Source organism: Pleurodeles waltl, chromosome 10, assembly GCF_031143425.1.
Source record: "Pleurodeles waltl isolate 20211129_DDA chromosome 10, aPleWal1.hap1.20221129, whole genome shotgun sequence".
In the NCBI taxonomy this organism is placed as follows: domain Eukaryota; kingdom Metazoa; phylum Chordata; class Amphibia; order Caudata; family Salamandridae; genus Pleurodeles; species Pleurodeles waltl.
Window position 1 is genome coordinate 489,175,782 of NC_090449.1, and position 21,624 is coordinate 489,197,405.

At 44.0% G+C, this 21,624-nt stretch overlaps 1 protein-coding gene across 13 annotated transcripts in view; it reads left to right on the forward strand.

Moving 5' to 3' along the window:
* Positions 1-21,624, forward strand: part of LOC138261643 (uncharacterized) — a 1,036,964-nt gene that overhangs the window by 200,664 nt on the left and 814,676 nt on the right. For all 13 annotated transcript variants that reach the window (XM_069210793.1, XM_069210797.1, XM_069210802.1 and 10 more), the window contains 2 exons: positions 2,222-2,341; positions 16,756-16,857. In XM_069210793.1, the coding sequence (XP_069066894.1) occupies positions 2,222-2,341; positions 16,756-16,857 (222 nt within the window). The remainder of the gene's footprint in view (positions 1-2,221; positions 2,342-16,755; positions 16,858-21,624) is intronic.

Sequence of the window (21,624 nt, forward strand, 5' to 3'; positions counted from 1 at the left end):
CAAACATTCTCTCCCAGTCACAAAGATCTGCTTTTAATCCATCCTGGGTGATGGTGCAGCACATGCTCTGATATGTGTAGCGCAGGCACCTTCGAGGAAAGGCACAAGTTGCATTGTAAGCAGGTAAAGTGAAGGAGTCTGTGAGTTGCACATTCCTGTACATACATCACAGGTATCTCTGTATGTGGATTCAGTACAGATTCTTTGGGCCGGGGCACTGCTGATGCCTCTTCATGCTGGTGCTGTGCAGGTGCTAGTAGATTACTCTGCTAATCATATTCCTTTGAAGGATGGTGCAGTGCAGGTGCCTGTGACTGCAAGAGCACGATTGTGGCAGTTTTGTGCTTTCTCCAGCCCTGCTCAAAGTTTTAGTGGAAGAATGGTTCAGTTCGGTGATGGCAGCAGGTCTATATAGGACAAGTAATTTCTTCTCAGAGATAATCATAGTAGTGTTCCTCTGTCTGAGTCCCAGAAGCGGAGTGTGGAAGGACATTGCCGATAGTCCCTGTTGGAGATGGCCACAGAGACTGTACGCCTTGGCAGAGATTTAGCTGATGTGCAAAGTGCCATGGTCAAGGACTAATGAGGGTGGAGATGAGCATTTGTGAGTGATTCAATATGAATATGCTAGTTGACTAGAGCGAATTAGAATGCCAGGATGTGTCACTAGGAGTGGTTAAGGGCAAACCTGTAGATTTATTTTTACTTGCTCCATCAACAGTGTCTGAGCAGCATCTTTTTGCGATCCTATCCGAAATGGCATTTTGGGGGGAGTGAGAAGTGTACGCAGTGAGAGGCATAAAACCTCATACCTTCTGAAGAGGGGAACCTCAGCTAAATCTGCCTTCCTGATTTTTCTGCCCAGTGGTTCCTGGCTCAGGATCCCTATATGCTGCTCCGGCTCACCATCTTAATGGACAACCTTGAAGTCCTTTTGAGTAGGACATTAAAAGTTAGATGGAGATTTGAGAGTTATGGATATAGCTTGGGGTGGGGAAGTTGGGGGAGAGAGAGCAAAAGAGCAGGTAGGATAGATAAGGCTATAGTTAGGCTATCATGTTTTAGGTTTCAACCTATATTACTGATACAACCCCACTGAAAGAGACACAGGCTTCATCAGTTTAAACATATACACACTAATAAACACCCACACAACCACAAACTAGAATGGCATCCAAAGAAATGAAAATAAGAGAGAATGAGTTGTGTGCTTGGATTAAAGGTCCAGATGTTAAGAAAAATTGATCTTTTGGCAGTATATGTTCTATCACATTTACCCACAGACACAGAATGTGTAAAGCCCTTTGATGCATCAGCCCCCTTTTCTAACATGTTAGTATTGATAGCAGATCAACTATCAAACACCCCAGACTTTAAACATTCAGTGCAAGATGTAGTGACTGGTATCTGTGAAAAGAGTGCTGTCACCATTTTCATGGGATAGTGTTGAAAACATAGCACACCTCTACACATTCATTGGATTGTGTCCCATTATTATGTGTGATACCGTCAGTTAATCCTGTCTTTTTACCCAACTGCACTTTACTGCTGCGGTTTTTGAGTCCATAAAGTGTTAATGGAAACATTTCAAGACCTAGAATACAATGTGATATCTGTTAAAAGGTTAGGACAGGGGTTTGGGCCTGAGGTTCTTTCTGATCCTAAAAAAGCCAAATGGTGTCCCCAAGGGATGTTATCATTGTTATGGCTTTTGCTTGCATGCCACATAAAGTGGGTTACCTTTTCACAGGTTCCATTACCCTTATGTGCTGATCAGGGATGGGGTTGCAGGCATGTGGGAGTGGTAGATAAGAGAGCGATGGTCAAGAAGCGAGAGTGCCCCTACGATGAAATCACTGAACCTACTCAATGTCACCCAATGAAGAGTATGGCCAGGTTGTGAAGAGGACCATAGAGGAGAGAAGTAAAGGAGGGGAATTGTCAAAGCTCAATTCTTTAAGCTTCTTGCACTTAGTGTTTGGGTAATGTGATTCACCCTTCTGGGCCAGTTTGTGTAGTAGTTGGCATCAGTCTTTTGGGAGGAAGGAGCAACAGGAAGATTGAGCGAGCACACCTCTCCTCCGGAAGGAAGCAGAGCCCCCCTCCTAAATCATTGAGAAGTGCCAGAAAAACAAAGAACGAAAGCTAAACAGAGAATGTTAGGGTATCACTTCCAATATTCGATAACATGTCTAATGCCTTCTGCTTTATTTAATCACAGGACCTCATCGCTCGTCTTCTAAAGCATGTCAAACACCCTAAAGATGAATCCCAAGAAAGACCATGCTCCTCCTCCTGCACTGTGCACAAGTGTCCAAGTCCTAAGCTGGAGGTAAAACAGGTAAGAAACCAGCATTGATTCACAGCTAGGACAATCATCTATCCTTCTGAAAGAAAACAAAAATGTTACTCTCTAAAATTATAAGTACTCCCTCAGCTAGGAAGGGCTAGTAGATTAAGTTATTTTGATATGTCTATAATGTTTTCATGTTTTGTAGGAGTGAAAAATGTTCCCTTTGCTATGCCTAACCCAAAATTGAGTTGCTTGTTCTCATAGACCTACCTCAAACACTCAGTCTGGATCTTGTGCTCTTCTTGCTTCACCATGCCCAAATCAAAACTCCCAAGACCTGATGATAAGCAGTCTGTGGTCCTGACACCTCTACTTCCTTGAAATAACTTCTGTAACAGAACACCCTATATGTGCCCATAGCTGTGCTGTTTCACTATAGTTTCACATGGTGTTACTAAATGTGTACAAATCATTCTTTTAGTTGACAATAACTGGGATATTTTGATATTGCTGAAGACATTCTACTGAAGTTGACTGCTCCTGTGATCTGGAGCAAACTGAGAGCTGTCGTACATATTCCTGAGAAGACAGCTGTCCTATATGTTCCTGAGAAGATTGCTGTCAGCTGGGTTGCAACTTTTTGATGCCTACGTTTCAATGGGCTATGTGTGATTTAGAGAGTAGTGAAAATCTGGGCATCCTGTGAGGCAGCACAAAACCTCTGAGATAACCTGCCCCCTTTAAAGCTTAGCCATGTTTCCAGTGGGTAGAATAATCAGAACCAGGAAAAACAGTTAACTGCATGGGGGAAGGGACAAGGAAGATGTGAGAACTTCTTCCTGAGGGAACCAAAGCAGCCAGTGCTTACTGAGCTCCAATTGATGTGAGTGTTAAAGTTCTTTAACATTTATGCCCTTAAGCCACAAAACCTTTGGGTCCAAACTGTTATACCAAACCCCCTCTTTTGCACTTTACTTTCAGATAATGAGGATAAGATGTCAAAGGCCTAACCTAGGAGGTGTTCTAGGTTTAAACACTTATCTGTTAAATTGCGGTCCGTTCACACACACTTGTTTGCACATGAATCATAATTACACATGAAGCAATGTTTATTGCACCCAGTAATTATTTGCTTTAACATCATAACATTTGTTAAATTTCAGCACACTAAATTTGACGGAATCTAATAAGGGTAAAAGATGTGGTTTTCATTGAGTAATGCAGATTTTGGTGCGGTAAGCATCAAAATTCATATATTACTCCTCTAACACTTGCATAATAATTGCATCTGCTAAAATGGGAACATATCAGTTTTGGATTTTATCCATGCGATAATAATCATATCAAAATACCGGGCCACTTATAATGAGGGTCCCGGAGAACAGTAAACATAGTAATGCCAGTTAATAAGGCTATCAAGTGCTTTGATTTTGAAAAGTACTTTAATACATATACTAAACTATGCATAAAATGGCTACAAACCAAACAAAACCTTCTAGCATTTTCCTGTACAAAGATATACCCACAAATAATAATGGTTACATGCTATGCACAAGAAAAAGATTTAACTTGGAGGACTATGGCCTTTGTTATTTAGTGGCGGCTGTTTATGAACCTCCAGATCTGATGGCAGAATAGCACCAAATTATAGACTTGCTAAAATACACTTTAAAGGGTAAGGGTATGCGATGCTACACTTCCAAGGAAACTCTAACTGTGTTTGACGCACAGTGATGTGGTTTCAGTTACTGGTGGAGGACTGTTAATAGTGATTCCATACACCAGCCTAGAAGTCCTTCTGGACACTCTGCTGTATCCATCCAATCCCCCACCCCAAAAAGAATGATGTGCCCACCCAGCCTCGGCAGAGAGCAACAGCCTCTTTCAGGAATTCAGGACTGTGTCAGGTGTTGTGGCACAGACGTTTGGAGTTTTACTGCTTTAGCTGTCCGGAGTATTAGCTGGTCTGAGTTCTAGTACACCAGATACCCATCATAATGGTTGGGGCATTTATTTGGAAACTGACTTGTCATGGTCAAGATGTTCCAGTGGTAGGGCACCTACAGAGGCAATGCAATGCACCTACAGCTAGACGCAGAACTGACAAGACAGAGCTGAAGAGAGTGCATGTCCTGAGCTAGGGAAGGGGGTTTAAATGATGGCAACTTCCTGGGATAGAAATACAATTCCAGTTGTCCCAGAATCACATTAACACCTGTAGCTATCCCAGAGAGTCCCCAAGCCTGTGAGTAAGGTTGATAATCTTGAAGACCTCAAGGCAAACTAGAAGGCACACTTAGGCTTATACTAACAGCAGGCACTGGCGATGTCTCTTCCCCTCAGTCATGTTAGTTGAAGTGCAATGGTTGATAAATCCTGAGCGGTTGGCTGTGGCAACCTTGTGCTCCTGGTGCCATGCATAAATTAGGGTCTGCCTCCACAGGTACTCTGCCTCCACAGGTACTCCCAGGAAGCTGGGTGCTGTACTTGGCTAATAGCTGGCCACTCTGCCTGTAATGGGTTCTTTAGTTTTGACTCATTCTTAGTCCTAGCCTGGAAGAGAAGTGGCAACTAGCAAAGTCCTATTTGTGAATCACAGGTTCTCTTTGTTGCACTTGTTTAGTGTTCCTCATTCAAAGTTAGGAGAAACGTGTAACCAAGTACTGGTCATAGCTGATGGTAAGGCCTTGCCATCCCGATGGTGTGCTACATTTGAAGCTTGGAGGGGGAGTCCAACATTTCTGGGGGGTGTAACCAGTGTATGATTAGCTTATGCAGGGTTCATATTGTCATGCAGCTAGTTATAGTTAATTCAGGGCTCTGTTTACTATAACTGGTGAATTTCAATGTATTTTTCAGTTTAAAATGATATGTTTAAGCCAGCATTATCATCTAACTATAACATCACTTTCACCTTTATTTTTTCCTGTGAATTTTTGGGGTGTTTTATATTTATATGAAAAACAACATTCATTGACTGTCAGACTCTTCACTTTACATTCCTCAAGCCACAAGATCAACCACAAGGCCTCCTTGCATCCCCACGCTGAAGCGCAAAAGCTCCAGCTCTGGGAGTGCTTAAAAAAGATAAAATGTTCTTGTGGTAATGTTCTATAGACACATGGGGTTATATTTTAAAGCATACTCCCTGCATCCCTCCACAACACTTACAAATGTGCTGCTGGTGCCCCTGCCCAGATTGGGAAACCACCATGCACCAAAATATATTTAAATTAGCCCACGAAGGACATTATGGGACGCTCTTTAATGAGCAGTAAAAAATAAATAAGTGCCTTTGACCGCTCATTTATTATTCTTTCCCCCTGATGTTTTAATCATTTTTTTTTATGGGTACCCCCAGTAACCTTCTAGCCCCTACAGGCCCTCCCAGCTTCCCTGGTGTCAGCACAGTGTGTTTTTGTAGGTGGCCTGGTACCCACCCTTGGGCACCCAATGTCTTTTAAACGCATTGGGGTTCACTCTGGAAGCCCCAGGCCCTCTTAGTCCCTGCTGGCGCCCTGCTGAACAGCCATCCTAGATGCTGGCGGGAACAGGTGAAAGGAATACTCCTGTTGCAGGAGCAGATTTTAGATCTGCTCCTGCTTCAAGAGCAAACATTCTTTCCCACCTGTTCTTGCATGCAAGGATAAAAATAAAATGTTTGCTCTTGCTGAATGTGAGAGACATAGTTTTGAGTATGGGGGTTTGGGGGCTCTGGGCCTAATTTAGACTTGGGGAGGTGGGGGGGCTGCCTATTCCCCTCTCCAAAAGAAAAAAGGCCACATCCCCGGGGGATGTGGGGTCTTCAGGGCCATACTTTCTCTTGGAGAGAGGAGCTGCATGTCCTTTTGCCTAAAATTAACATCGGCCCTAGGGGATGGGCACCCTACGGCCTGAAGAAGGCTCAGTGTGGGAGACCCCCACCAAAGGATCAATAGAACTCGTCTCTCTCAAACACCCAGGTCGAGTAGTATACTCTCACTATACTTCCTCATACCTAAAAAGGATGGATTACTGTGGCCGATCCCAGATCTAAGGCCACTGAATGAATATATTCTATCCAAGCATTTTCACATGGTTACTTTGCAAGACATCATTCCACTACTTCATTAGGGTGACTTTATGATTACACTGGATCTAAAAGACGCATATTTTAACATACCAATACACCCAGCCCGTCGCAAATATTTCAGGTTTGTGGTGGGCGGAAAACACTACCAGTTTAAAGTCCTTCTATTTGGGATCACAACTGCACCTCGGGTATTCACTAAGTTTCTGGCGGTGGTGGTGGCGGCCCATCTCGGCTGACAAAAAATACATGTGTTTCCCTACCTGGATGATTGGCTAATCAAAGCCACGACCCATCAGCAGTGTCAGCAGTACATTCGAAAAACAATAGACCTGCTTCACAGCCTAGGATTCACAAAGAAGAACCTTTCTACCAATTTCTCCCTAAAGTAGTTTCTCATTTTCACCGTAACCAATCATTTGAGTTACCAGTTTTTTCCCCGCAACCAAATTCTATTGCGGAAGGAGCTCTCTATATATTAGGTGTTAAAAGAGCCCTTATGTTCTATATTGATAGAACTAAAACTTTCAGTAAAGCTAAAGTTTCAGTTGCTTTTTCTCCTCCCCCCTCATAAAGGCAACCCTATATCCAAATCAGGCATAGCAAGATGGATAGTAAAATGCACTCATACATGTATTGCCTCGAAATACCTTGAAAGTGTAATTTCCCATTGGGAGCAGATAGAGACATGGAGTTCGGGGTTTCTTAACTCACATTTTAAAAATACATCTTTTGGTGAACTTGGTTATCGAATTGTAGGTTTTAGAAAATGGGCATTTTCTTGCTTAACCATTCGTGTTTGCCTGTCTGTGTAATGCATGTCTGGGTCATGATGACAGTTGGGCTGTTTGTGCATTCACTCTAGACAGTCACACAAAGGAAGGTAAAGTGTGCACTGTATATCCTGATGGCCCATCACCAGGCGGATGGGTCTTCCTGAGATAGAGTGGTGGGAGGAGCTGACAATTGCACCTGAATAGGGCTGTGCCTGTTCTTACAGAAAGAAGTCTCCAGCACCCTGGAGTGTGTCTGGGCCAGGGCAGGGAAAGGCAGGATCTTGTGCTCTACAAAGACTTCTCTTTGATGTTTGCCTACTTCAAAGACAGAAATGGGTGTAAGTACTGGACCTCTGACACCACATAGTTAGAACACTTCTGGACTGAGGACTATTTTTCTCAACTGATGTGAAGTCTTTTTGTAGTGTTTTCACTGTGTTACTGTGTGAGTGTACACATACTGTACACATTGCCTCTGAGATAAGCCAGATTGCTTGTGCCAAGCTACCATGGGGTGAGCAGGGGCTGTCTTAGTTGTGGGTCTCCCTCACCCTGACTAGAGTAGGGTCCCTATTTGAACAGATTGCAAACAACTGCCAACTAGAGAACCCATTTCTAACAGTGACTCAAAAGATTTTCTTTAGAAAAACAACCTGAACACATCCGGACCCAACATTAGATGGCAATAGTATGCAGAGCATATGAATCTACAGCACTACATGCTACGAACAGATGCTTACAGGGTAAGTAATATATTCCTTTTCCTTGAATTTTTGTGACATGAACTTCTAAAATCGACATAATTCTGACCACCCAGTGTTCCCTCACTTGCCTGACAAACATACTACCCCACTTGTGTGGCTGAGCCAAGTACCAGCAGCAGGTACATATCAAACCAGGGCTAATAGGAGTACCCTCCTACCACCCATTCACCTTGGAGTGAGGGCAGAAAGATTAATGGGGCCCCAGGGTGAAAGAAAACAGCAATTAAAAAACCCTGGTGTATACCCCAGGGAAGCAGATTTGGCTTGAAATTACACCCCCCCACCCCCCAAACCATCAACCATAAGGGAGCAGATAGATTATTATGGCCTGGATGGTTGGGAGCTCCAGAGGGTCCTTTAAAGCCCTCCATTGACAGATGGCTGTACTAGGGAGGGAATGCTGCAGGCATAGGCCTGTAGCCGCCACCAGCACTTAAAAAGTTAAATACTTCACCTGACAGAAATTTAAGTGAATGGTTTCACATCCACACTTCAGCTACAGATAAAGCATGCACAACTAGGCCCAATGTAGAATCCTCCGTAGTATGTAAAGGTAGCCTACACATACTCCTGAAAAGGGCAGAATGGTTACACTGTTTCAACAACGCTTGTGATCATACTGCTTTTTGAATACCTGTGAATCGCCCGTAGGTTATACATACTACAACAGTGTATAATGTCTCAGAATGTTCACTGAACTTATGAAAATAAATATCTGCACTTAGTGAAGGTCCAGTTTGTATAGAAATTGTTGGTAGCCCTACATGAAACCACTTTAATGTTAGCATGTGCACAGAAATCTACAGGTGAGTAATGTAAGGAGAACTTAAGGTGTTCATACTTTGACAGTAGGCCTTTGATTTAAACTGCACCCTATTTAAAACGCGAGTCTGCAACTCTCATTAGTTGGGCTCAGTCTCTCCCCTTTGAATGAAGTACTGCTTGCACTTAGCTGATAACTAAAGTTTGCACTATTTAACTTTTAACATACTGAATCAGACTGGTTTTGTGGACTTCGCATGTGGTTGGCAGTAGTGTGGCTGTGTCCCGCGTGGGGTTTGTTGCATGTCCTGGCCGCAAGGCTCCGTGGCTAATCACCCGCAGACAGCCAACTCTTGCCATGCACATTTGGGCATGTTTGCCGCAGGACCTTGCCGCAGGTGACCAACTCTTACAGACGTTCACCCCACATTTTTCACATTTATTTTTTTTTAAACCTTTTTTTTTATGTAGAACAAGAGATGCTGCTGCACAAGCTTGACCTTCATGGTTCCACAAGACCATGCAAGCTTCATTTATTGAGGGTCCAGCAGTAACTTGTAGTTGAAACTTTGGCAGCAGGTCCTGCTGGAGTACCGAAGTACCTCGTTGGAGGGCTGCACTGGTCCTCGCAGCACCATAACAATATTTTTTTTTTGGGCCGCTGTAGTGGTCCCACTAGAAGGGCCAGGGAGTCTTGGTATCGATACCCTGCCCCCTTATAGGTTTTATTGATTCATATTCAGGATATTGTCGTTGTGTCATGTATGGCGGCCACAACATTTCTCTTCAAAGTGTAGCCAGCTTGTCAGATCGATTGGTCCTGCTGAACTGGGATGGCCAAAAGGGAGAGCTCTTTTTAAAAATGTATGGTAATTTATGGTGCTGCAAGAGTCCAACAGGACAATCTGTTTATTTTGTTTAACTTTTTCAAGCCCACTCACGCACCTCCTTACCATTGATGTTCTTGAAAACAACCAAATGCATTCACACCAGTTCTGTCAAATATGGTGGTATTCTGTTCAGCTGATTTTTTTTTTTATTGCATGACTTTTTAAAATTTCCTATGGGAATTAAGATGGGAGAATGACATTCTGAGATCCCCAAATGCAATGGATATCCGTGAAATCTTCCAGAAAGAAGCTGAAATGGAATAGCACTACATTTTTTAGACAGATAAACACACTCATTATTATATATATTTTCATCCAATCTCTTGTCCCTTTTTTATTCTTTTTATACCTTTCAGTTACCTCTTAGTTGTGCAGCATTACTATTCTCCTCTTCTTGCCCTTGCATGAATTGAAGAAGCAGCGTAATCCAAGTCTGAGCTTCCTCTCCATCAAGAATGCCATACTTCCACCCCACCAACTTTTTTTTGTTTATAGATATGTGAAGATGTTAATTAAACCTAGATGCTAGTGTCTAGATGGAACTTTACACCGAAGCAGCTTGTAAGTGGTATCTCAAAAGGAGCATGGTTAAAAAGCTATTTCTCATTAATAAGAGTATGCTCACATCACAATCAGTGCCTCCCAGTCTTCTAGTTTAAGTAGATTGCAGTAGCCACCTTATAGAAGATGGGTCGACCTAGGAACTACCTAGGGCCTACCTTACGGGTGTCTTACATGTAGTAAAAGGGATGGTTTGGGCCTGGTTGGCACGGTCGAATTGGCAGTTTAAAATTGCACACACAGACACTGCAGTGGCAACCCTGAGACGTGTTCACAGGGCTACGCATGTGGGTGGCACAACCAGTGTGGCAGGCTCACTAGTAGCATTTAATTCACAGGGCCTGGACACCTCTTTTGCACCTTACTAGGGACTTACAAGTAAGTCAGAAATGCCAATCATCGATAAACCAGTCACCAATACAATTTACATAGGAAGCCCTTGCGCTTTAGCAGTGATCAGCAGTGTTAAAGTGTGCAGAGACAATAAACCAGCAAAAAAAGTTTCTAGCATACCATAAAAACAGGAGGTCGGAAGGCAAAAAGACAGGGGAACACGGCAAAAGATGCCAGGTCTAACGCACGTAAACCTGGGGGAAGTGCCTAAACCTTATCCACTCCAGGGGAGGAGAAACGTGGAGAAATATTTGTATTTCTTCTAGTTTTTTTCCTCTTCCATGTGTGCTGCGTTCTGCAGCACAAATAGAGGAAAATGGCTCTTGGGATTTTTGGTGCAGGAAGGTGCCCATTCCTGCACAAAAACAATTGTGCATGCGACAGACACCCTTGCACCATAGTGCATGGGTGCCTGCAATGGTGTCAAGCAGCCAATTGTGTGCCAGCGCAGGGGGAAAGGACAAGAATGCACTGTATTACATAAATACATTGCATTCCTAACCTTTCTCATTGGAGTAGGGCAGCACTGCAAGAAGACCTGCGGCATTGCCCTAGGCCAACTCCCCATAAATAAGCCCCAAAGTGTGGTTTCCCAGTCTTGATGAGAAAGTGGAATGGACAGTCCAAGGGGACCCACCCCTTCCTCGGGTCATCACAGAACAGTCGCCCGATTTGCCCCTCGCACTGGGCTAGCACATATTTTGGAAGCCTGCTGTATGGCAGACACCTATTCTATTAGTGGTGATAGAATATTCCAGATACCCAGAGGTCACATTTTGGAAACAACCTCTGCAGAAGACACAATACGCAAGTTGGAAAAGGTCATGGCAACCCTCAGCCTGACCCTGGAACTCCGCACGGACAATGGCCCACCTTTAAGTGGGCAGGAACAAGAGGGACCAAGCATCGCCCTATTACCCCTGCTGGCCTCAAGCCAATGGCGAACTTGACAGTTTTATGAGGACAATCTCAAAAGTGATTCTCACTGCAGAAGCAGAGTAGCAGTGCATGGAGAGGGCCCATCTATACCTTCCTAAAAGACTACCGACTAACCCTCTATTCCACCACAGTAGTAGCCCCTAGTGTCCTATGCTTCTTGCACATGGTTGCGGATGTCATCCCACATCATCCCTCCTGGGGGGCAAACTCTCATACCACCCTGCCAGGATCAAGCTGGCTGAGAAGACCAGAACCACTAATCGTCTCGACATTGACATGCCAAGGCCCCTTGGATTTCCAGAGGGGAGTGGGTGCTTGTGAAAGGTGCCCCTAGAAGCAAGTTCTGGCTTTCTTTTTAAAGAGGACCATGGAAAGTCATCAGAATCTCTCGAACAATGGTGACTTCATCGAGAGGCAGAAGACAAATCATTCTAAGCATATTGCATTTCAAGCTGTTCAAAGGAACTCCTGATGACCCCTCGGAGTCAACAGACAGACACCTATAGGAAGCTTTGGGTGACCAGGAGGCAACTTGTCCATCAGCAGTCCCCCAAGAAAAACTGCCAGTTTCACCGCCTCCTCAGACAGTGCACGGAAGTACTGAATCATCTGACACAGGGAGGGAGGAGGACGTTGCAAGACCCTGCTGTGAGCAACCTGGATCTAACCGGGGTCGCCCAAGGTACAACCTCTGGCGGAAGTCAACACCTTCTCAACAGTTTCAGGGTCTTGTGATGGACTAGAAGAGTCGGACTAGCAATCATTTTAGCTCGCAACCAGAGACTACCAGTATCATTTAAAAATAAGTCACCCACAGTCTTTGTTTGAGGGTGTCTAATGTAAGACTGTTGAGAAGGTGTTTTTGGCACAATTTGTCATATTTTTGTTTTGACCAATTGTGTGCTTTTTCGTTTTACTCCACAGTCTAGTTTTTATTATGTTTAGTTACAATAAAGGAGGAATGTAAAGTGGCAGGCTGGCTAGAGAGGCGCTGTTCCGACCCCACCCCGACCATAGTTTACCCATTGGTCTAGCCTGTCGTCAAATGACCACGAGCATAAATAAACGGGTGGGGCTGCGGTCAGGCAGTCCTGTGCCAGAACAGGTAAGATGTGTCCTGAGTCTCATTCTGCACTGCGTGTGGCCCATGCGTAGTGCACCAACCCCCCTCCCTCCAGCACCACCCCAGGGGTCCAGAACACAACAAGGCCCCCATGGGGGCGTCACAATCCCCGGGGGGGTGGGAGGGTGGACATGGCACTTAAGTTGTTATTGCCTGGTCGACGTGTTCTTCCTTAGATGCGGAAGGGAAACCTGAGGAGGCAATGCAGGCTTCCACAGAGGAGTGTGGATGCCCTCTAGCGGTCAACTGACTACTCCACGGATGGCGCCTTTGTTATGGAGACAATTTAGCCCTTTTCCCCTCAGGTGCCAGGCCTTTTTTTGGCTATTTGGGCCAGTTCCAGCTTAGGCCTTCATAACTTTTTGCCCACATACGCTACCCACACCAAATTTGCATCCTTTTTTCCCAACATCCTAGGGATTCTAGAGGTACCCAGACATTGTGGGTTCCCCTGAAGGAGATCAAGAAATTAGACAAAACACCGTGAACATTTCGATTTTTTTCACAAAAATGGGAAAAAAGAGCTGCAGAACAAGGCTTGTGATTTTTTTTCCCCTGAAAATAGCATCAACAAAGGGTTTGTGGTGCTAACATCACCAGCTACCCAGCTTTCAGGAACAGGCAGACATGAATCAGAAAACCCCATTTCTCAACACAATTTTGGCATGTTACTGCAACATACCCATTTTTACTATTTTTTGTGCTTTCAGCCTCCTTCCAGTTAGTGATAGAAATGGGTATGAAACCAATGCTGGATCCCAGAAAGCTAAACAATTCTGAAAAGTAAATAACATTCTGAATTCAGCAAGGATTAATTTGTGTAGATCCTACAAGGGTATCCTACAGAAAATAATAGCTGAAATTAAAAAAAAAATTGAAATTGAGGTAACAAAACAGCCATTTTTCTTCACTTTTTACTCTGTAACTTTTTCCTGCGATGTCAGATTTTTGAAAGAAATATACCATTATGTCTGCTGGACTCTTCTGGTTGCGGGGATATATAGGGCTTGTAGGTTCATCAAGAACCCTAGGTACCCAGAACCAATAAATGAGCTGCACTTTGCAATGAGTTTTCATTCTGTACCGGCTATACAGCAATTAATTTGCTGAAATACAAAGAGTGAAAAATAGGTATCAAAAAACCTTTTGTATTTCCAAAATGGGCACAAGATAAGGTGTTGAGGAGCAATGGTTATTTGCACATCTCTGAATTCTGGGGTGCCCATACTAGCATGTGAATTACAGGGCATTTCTCAAATAGACTACTTTTTTTACACACTGTCTTACATTTGGAAGATAAAAACGTAGAGAAAGACAAGGGGCAATAACACTTGTTTTGCTATTCTGTGTTCCCCAAAGTCTCTTGATAAAAATGGTACCTCACTTGCGTGGGTAGGCCTAATGCTCGCGACAGGAAACGCAACAGGGACACATCACATTTTTACATTGAAATCTGACGTGGTTTTTGCAAAGTGCCTAGCTGTGGATTTTGGCCTCTAGCTCAGCTGGCACCTAGAGAAACCTACCAAGCCTAAGCATTTTCCAAAACTAGACACCTAGGGGAATCCATTATGGGGTGACTTGTGGGGCTCTCACCAGGTTCTGTTACCCAGAATCCTTTGCAAACCTCAGAATTTGGCCAAAAAATAACACTTTTCCTCTCATTTCGGTGACAGAAAGTTCTGGAATCTGAGAGGCACCACAGATTTCCTTCCACCCAGCGTTCCCCTAAGTCTCCTGATAAAAATGGTATCTCACTTGTGTGGGTAGGCTTAGCGCCCGTGACAGGAAATGCCCCAAAACACAACCTGGACACATCACATTTTCCCAAAGAAAAGAAAGCTGTTTTTTGCAAAGTACCCTAGCTGTGGATTTTGGGCTCTAGCTCAGCCGGCACCTTGGGAAATTTACCAAACCTGTGCATTTTCGAAAACTAGACACCTAGGGGAATTCAAGATGGGGTGACTTGTGGGGCTCTCACCAGGTTCTGTTACCCAGAATCCTTTGCAAACCTCAGAATTTGGCCAAAAAAACACTTTTTCTTCACATTTCTGTGACAGAATGTTCTGGAATCTGAGAGGAGCCACAAATTTCCTTCCACCCAGCGTTCCCCCAAGTCTACCGATAAAAAATGGTACCTCACTTGTGTGGGTAGGCCTAGTGCCCACGAAAGGAAATGCCCCCAAAATGCTATCTGGACACCTCAAAATGATCAAATACAAAACTACCTGTTTTTTTCCAGGGGGGAGTAGGTGGGGGGGCTGCGTTTTTGGTCCTGGGCTCAATAGCCATCTAGGGACACCTACTAAACCCAGACATTTCTGAAAACTAGACACCCGAGGGGGTCCAGGGAGGTGTGACTTGCGTGGATCCCCTAATGTTTTCTTACCCAGAATCCTCAGCAAACCTTAAATTTAGCTGGAAAAAAAATAAAAATGTTCTCACATTTCTTTTGTGAGATCACCATACTGGGACAAATTTCCTACCATTCAAAGTTCCCCTCCGTCTCCCAGTGAAAATGATACCTCAGTTGTGTAGGTGGGCCAAATGTCTGTGACAGGGAAGAGCCAAAAACATGTCGAAATTGAGGGGGAACCAAAGTGAGTCCAAAAGGGCAGTTTGGAAAAAAAACATTTTTAGGCTGACAAGTGCAGCAGAATTTTTATCGGTAGAGAAGAGACAATGCTGGGTGGTAGGAATTTTGTGGATTTCTGCAGATTCCGTAAGGTTCCTTCACAAAGAAGTGTGAAAAGTAGTGATTTCCAGCAAAGTTAGAGGTTTGCAGGGCATTGTGGGTAAGAATATGGTGCGGGGTACATGTGAAGCACATCACCCTGGAATCACCCAGATGTTTAGTTTTCAGATGTGTCAAGGTCTTGTGGAGTTTTCTACATGGCAGCGTCCCAAAGTCCAAAAAGTGCAGCCCTCTCGTTTCCAAGTGGGATGATTTTGAGAGTTAGCCAAGCTCTCATGGTCCAAATGTAAAACCAAAATCCAAAATAATCAAATGTCCTCTTGCTTGCCCATGGGATGCAATATTTTAGTGTGCGGGGGGAGAGCTGAAAGACTATTAACCCCTTCAGTTGGGGAGGGGGCATAACCAGGCCCATACTGATTGGTAGCCACCACCCCACAACTTTAAAAAAAAAAAAAAAAAATCCCTGGCATCTAGTAGACTTTCTGCCCCCCCCCCCCCCCCCCCCCCCCCCCCAGGGGTTGATCAGGGGTAATTGCCCAATTTGCCCACTGGTGGGCAGAACAACTTTGGCTGAATTTATTTTGGCTGACGGCAGATCGGCCTAATTATAATAGGCCAAAAGGCCTACAAATATTTTGCAACCCTGGGGAGCGCCCCTTGCCCAAGGAGCCGCTCCCCTTATGCGTAAGTATAAAAAAAAAAAAAGGAAATTCCCTGGTGTCTAGTGGCTTCTGCCCCCCAATTCCCCCCGGGGCAGAAACGGCCTAAAAATAATTTGGCCCCCTGGGAAGTGGCCCTTGCCCTAGGGGCCGCTCCCCTTATGTGTAAGTCTAAAAAAAATAGAAATTATATTTTGGCCCTCTGGGGAGCGACCCTTGCCTAAGGGGTTCGCTTCCCACATATAAAAAAAAAACAATTATCCTGGTGTCTAGGGGTTTTCTGCCCCCTGGAGGAGCACTAGCGCTTCCCCCGTGGGCCCCTGTCTGGACGTAACGGTTACGTCCGGGGCACCCAAGCGGTGCTGCCCAGGACGCTACCGTTACGTCCACGGCACCCGAGGAGTTAAGAAGTGCCGAAGCATTCCCATAGCGTTGTGATGCAAGTACCTCTGTCTGTCACTGCTAATACATGTCACAACCGTATAAAAAGGTGAATATCCAATCCCAGATGAGAGGTCACCAGAAGCACTTGTCTGCGGCAGCTGGAGCAGTGAAGAAAGAGGGGTGATGAATAGAGCTAGTGCTCTATGGACTGTACTTACCTGCAATTTGTTAAAGCATTGTTGATCTTTTCTCTTTAGTTCTTGGGAAATGCAGTTTACTAAAAGTTGAAATCTTCATACGTGCTGGAGAAAAAATGAAGGAGAAAGTTAAGCATAATCCTTGCCGCCGATCCTGATCTAGAAATTCTACAATTATTCATTGTTGGTGTAAAAGCCTTTTCAGTGTCCCACCGCATGATAATGGTTGATTTCTGGTTCTTTGCAGAGTCCTGAAAATCTTACGGTACAGCTGAAAAAGGAGCTGAACTTGGTGCTTGAAGGTCCTGATGCTTCGCAAAAAGGAATGTCTCATGATCTGGACACTTTGGTATGTCAAAGTCCTCCACTGTTGTCAAGAGAGGTAAATGTCCACATCCGTCAAGTATGGTGTGGAAAATAATGGGGTAACCTGGTCATTTTTCCATTTATAATCAAGATGAACATAAGTTGAGGCAAGGCAGTGTCTCTGTGGTTGTGGTAGAAATCATTAGGCAGTAGGAAATGTGTTTCTTTGACTGCTAATTGCTTTTGTCCCTTTTGACACAAGTGTATCTGTGTATTAGTATATGCAAATGTGCAGAAGGCAATATGCCATGTATTACCACTGTTGAATGTGTTGAAGGGCATTAGGCCCCCCTACTTATATATATGCACCACTGGGTAGTTATATTTATGTCGGCATTTCCATAGGAAAGGCCTCTTTTAATTTGCTAATAACTTTGGCGCTGCTTGATGAATCTTTGGAAGCTTTATAAAGAATAGCTGTTTTTTAAAGAATAGCTATTTTTTTGCCTAGTTTGTTCATGTAATGTTTCCGGGTGTCTGTCAAGCAGGGCAGAGAAAAAACAGGATCCCAAAACGCCAAATCCCCATGCATTTTCTAGACTTATATTTTTTTAGACAGAGCTACCGCAAAAACTGCTGAAAGGAATTGCACTAAATGTGGCAGGAAACTAGATCTTGGTCCAGAATGTGTTTTTTTTTGTGATTTGGTGTTAATCCGTTCAATAGTTTTTGAGATATTAATATTTAAAAATACTTCTGGGGACAATTGGGTTGCAGGGACTTTCGCAAGAGTCTCTCAAACCCCATTTTTTAAAATAGAGTGTTCTGATTGGCCCGGGGAACTGTTTTTCCTTGGGTCAGGCTCCTCCTGCAGGAGTCAGAATTTCCTGGGAGTGAGCTCTCCTATTGGCTGGCAGCAACATTACAGCAGGCGTTGGCAAAGCCAGTAGGTCTTGCCTATGCAAGAGTTATTGGCTTTGCCAATGTGTTTTAACCATGTTGTTCACTAGAGTGGCTGCTGTCCAGCATTGCTAAACCTTAGTGGCATAGAGAGGAGAGGAGTGGTGTGGAGTGTCTTTGAGTGGAATGGAGAAGAGAAGAGTGTTATATAGTGGAGTGGCAGAGAGTGTTTTGTATTGGAGTGGCATAGTGTGGAATCTCAGAGTGCCATACACTGGAGTGGCATAATGTAGAGTGGACTGGTGGTGAGTGCATTGGCATAGAGTTTTGCAGAGTATAGTGGGGTAGAGGGCAGTGATATTGAACGCAGTGCAGTTGAATCCAGCGGCGTACAATGCAGTGTTATAAAATGCAGTGGCATAGATTAAAGTTGTGCATTGTAGAGTGGGGAGGCGCAAAGAGGCGAAGAGTGCATTGGTATACATTAGAATGGTGAAGAGTGCATTGACACAGAATAGAGTGGTACAAGGTAGAGTAGAGAGGCGCATCGTGAAGAGGCATAAAATGCAGTGACGTAGAGTGGAGTGGTGCACAACACAGGGGTCCAGAATGCTGTGGAATGGTGTAAATTGGAGTGGTGCAGAGTAGAGTAGAGTAGAGTGGAGTGGTGTGGAGTGGTGCAGACTAAAGTGGAGTACCGTAGAATGGAATATTAATGGTGTGGTAGCACATTGCCATTACAGACAACACATTTCCAGTTTGCACAGACATATCATTTTACTAAAAACAAGAAACTATACAGTGCACAGACAAAAAATGTGTGGAAATTGCCTCACCTTGTTCAGTGATTCATTTGGATCAAATTAAAGGGTTTGTTTCCAACACACATCAGAAATAATTCATTTAAACATTGTTGGGTGCCACAATACAACTCTTTCCACTCCCAGTATCCATTTAGATTGTCACATGTTATGTTAAGGTAACTTGTAAAGCGCAACAAAAACCCAAAGGTATCTTGGTGATAACTGAGTAGGCAACCAGAGAAGCCCACCAAAGAGTGGATGGCCTAAGAGTGGAATGGTACAAAGCAGTATCAATGGTCTAAGTGCGGGAAGGATCTAAGTCAGAGTGGTCCAGACAAGTTTTCACAGCCTTTCGAAAGCTAATAAAGTGGGCTGATTTGATAGTAGTAGGCAGAGTATTCAATAGGAAGAAGCATCTGCTGCCAAGGCTAAGCTTTTATACCTGGCAACTATTGCCATCATACTGGAAGCTGACCTGAGTGACATTCCTGGTCTATACCGTTCTATGTTATCAGTAAGGAAAGCAAGGGCTTGATTAGTAAGAGCTTTGTAGGCAATGCAGTGTGTTTTGAAAGTGATCCTGTGTCTGGTGGAAAGCCAGTGAAGTTTCCTAATGTGTGTGGAAACCGATGGAAACTTGGGAATGTTCAGGAGCAAATGGGCTGCTGTGTTCAACAATGTTTGAAGTTTATTTAATACATTTTGCTGTGCATATAAGAGAAGACCATTGCAGTAATCCAGCTTGGACATTATAAAATGAGGTAACAACCCAATTCTGTAAATGAACTGGGATAGATAGGAGGATCTTTTCTTAAAGACCTGAGCATATGAAAAGCTGGGGAGGTTACCGTTTTCACATGGTTGGTGTAGGATAGTCTGTTATCCAGCAGAATTCTAAGATTACGGGTTTCAGTGACTGGTACTGGAAGGGGCCTAATTCCTGTGGCCAGCAGGAATCACTCCAAAAGGAGAAATGTGTGCCAAAGAGAAGTACTTTTGTCTTATTAGAATTTAACCTTAAGCAATTTTTAGACATCTGTGGGTTGACTGCCCTCATGCAGTTGTAAAAGCTGGTACCAGTTTTAGAATCTTCGCCGGTAAACGAGTCGACAATTTATGTGTCGTCAGCATATGAAGTGATTGAAAAGCCAAAAAGTTTTAATTAGGGTAGCTAGCGAAGTAACATATACATTAAAGAGGGTGGGGCTAAGGGAGGAGACCTGAGGGACCCCGCATGGAGTGGAGAATGCAGATGAAACAAATTTGCTGAGGTGAACCTCCTGTGGATGGTCAGAAAGAAAGGACTTCAATAGGTCCCAGGCGGTCCAAGTGATGCCTATGTCTGCGAGACGCTCCACCAACAGCTCATGGCTGACCATATCGAAAGCCGCTGACAGGTCAAGCAGGATAAGGGCATCCCTCATTGAGGGACCGTCTGATCTCCTTGGTGGCTTTTATAAGCGCTATTTTTGTGCTTTGCCCACAGCAGAACCCAAATTGGGTATCCTGAAGAAGGTTGTGAGTGTTTACGAAATCTTCAAGTTGCCTATTTATAATTTTTTCTGCAGTTTTGGATGGAGACGGTATGCAGGAAATGGGGCGGTAACTGTTAAGGTCCCAAGAGTCCAGAATGGGGTTCTTAATGATGGAAACAAGGGAGTTTTCTTCCAGGAGGCGGGGAAGGGCCCAAGATTGAACATGGCCTGAAATATCTTTAGAACGTGGGCGATAGTCTCAGTGGCAAGCTTTGTCACTCTCAGGAGACAGGGGTCTAGTGGGGACCCTGATTTGGTGGAGAGGATAAGTCGCATCACTTCCTCGACTAAGGGGGTGCTTGAATTTAGGAAGGCATGGCCCATTCTCTGGGGGTAAAGAAGGGGCCGAAACCGTATGAGATTGACGGGTAACCGAGACAAAGTCGCATATATACAGCTGCAACTTTTTGCTGGAGGAGATTAGCCAATGAATTGCAAAAGGATTGGTTAATGCACGTGTCACAATTAGTTGGGAGTTGTAGTGAGTTTGGCTACCATTAAAAATAGTTCTTTAGTCAAGTTAGTTGAGTTAGCCGCAGCTTCTATTTTGTTGGTGAAGTACGCTGTTTTCTCCTTCGCAATCAAGGCTATGTACTTGACCAGGCAGCTCCTGAACTTGCCGTTCTCAGTCTGGTTGTAATCTAATCTCAAAATCCTCTCTTGTCGTATACAGTTTTGTTTAAGGGCCCGAGCTTTTCTGAGAACCATGGGGCCATAGTGTGAGCCTCTTGGGTTTAACCAGCTTAGAGGGGGCCAGAAATCGAGAAGCGAAGTCTAACCACATGGTGTAGCGTGACACTGCTATTTCGTGACCATCAGAGTAGGGTGAGAGAGAATCAGCTAACATGTTGTTAAAGGGGATGGCTGGAATTATATCCCAAGCCTAGGATACCACTGTTTTGAAGGGGCATAAGTGGCTTGTTCTAGGTGTTGGAAAGTGGATTATTGGTAAGGGCAGGTAAGTACCTGCACTCAGCAATAGGCCACTAACCTCCACTTAGGTCCAGATAGGGCTCAATAAAATAAACCCAACTCAACCATTGGTAGCTTGGCAACGAGCCACAATGCTTAATTTAGGAGACAAATGTATAAAGCATTTAAACGTCACAAAACAGTAACTAAGTAAAACACAACACACAATAAAAATCCAACACCAATTTATAAGAATAGATTATATTTTTATTTTTAAAATGACACCAAAATGATTAAAACCGGATAAGCGGAACCAGTGATATGAATTTTTAAAGAAATAATGTTTTCTAGCACATAGAAGCAACTAGCGCCTAAAGGGTTAAAAAAGGTCACACTGGAAAGGGACAAAGTTGAGAGTTCATGCCACCCACGAGGTAACACTGTCACACGTACTTTCAGAAGTGTTTCTTGAGTCAGGAAAGTGGTCCACAGCACCAGCCAAGAGTTCAGAGGTTCCGGTTGGCCTCTTGGGGTCTGGGACTACAACTCCCACAATGCACCTCTTCCACTTATGGAGTTGCTCCAAACTTCTGGTTCTTTTTTCCAGAGGTCCTTTTAGGTCCTTGAAGTGTTCACAACTTGAACCAAGGTTCCAGAAAT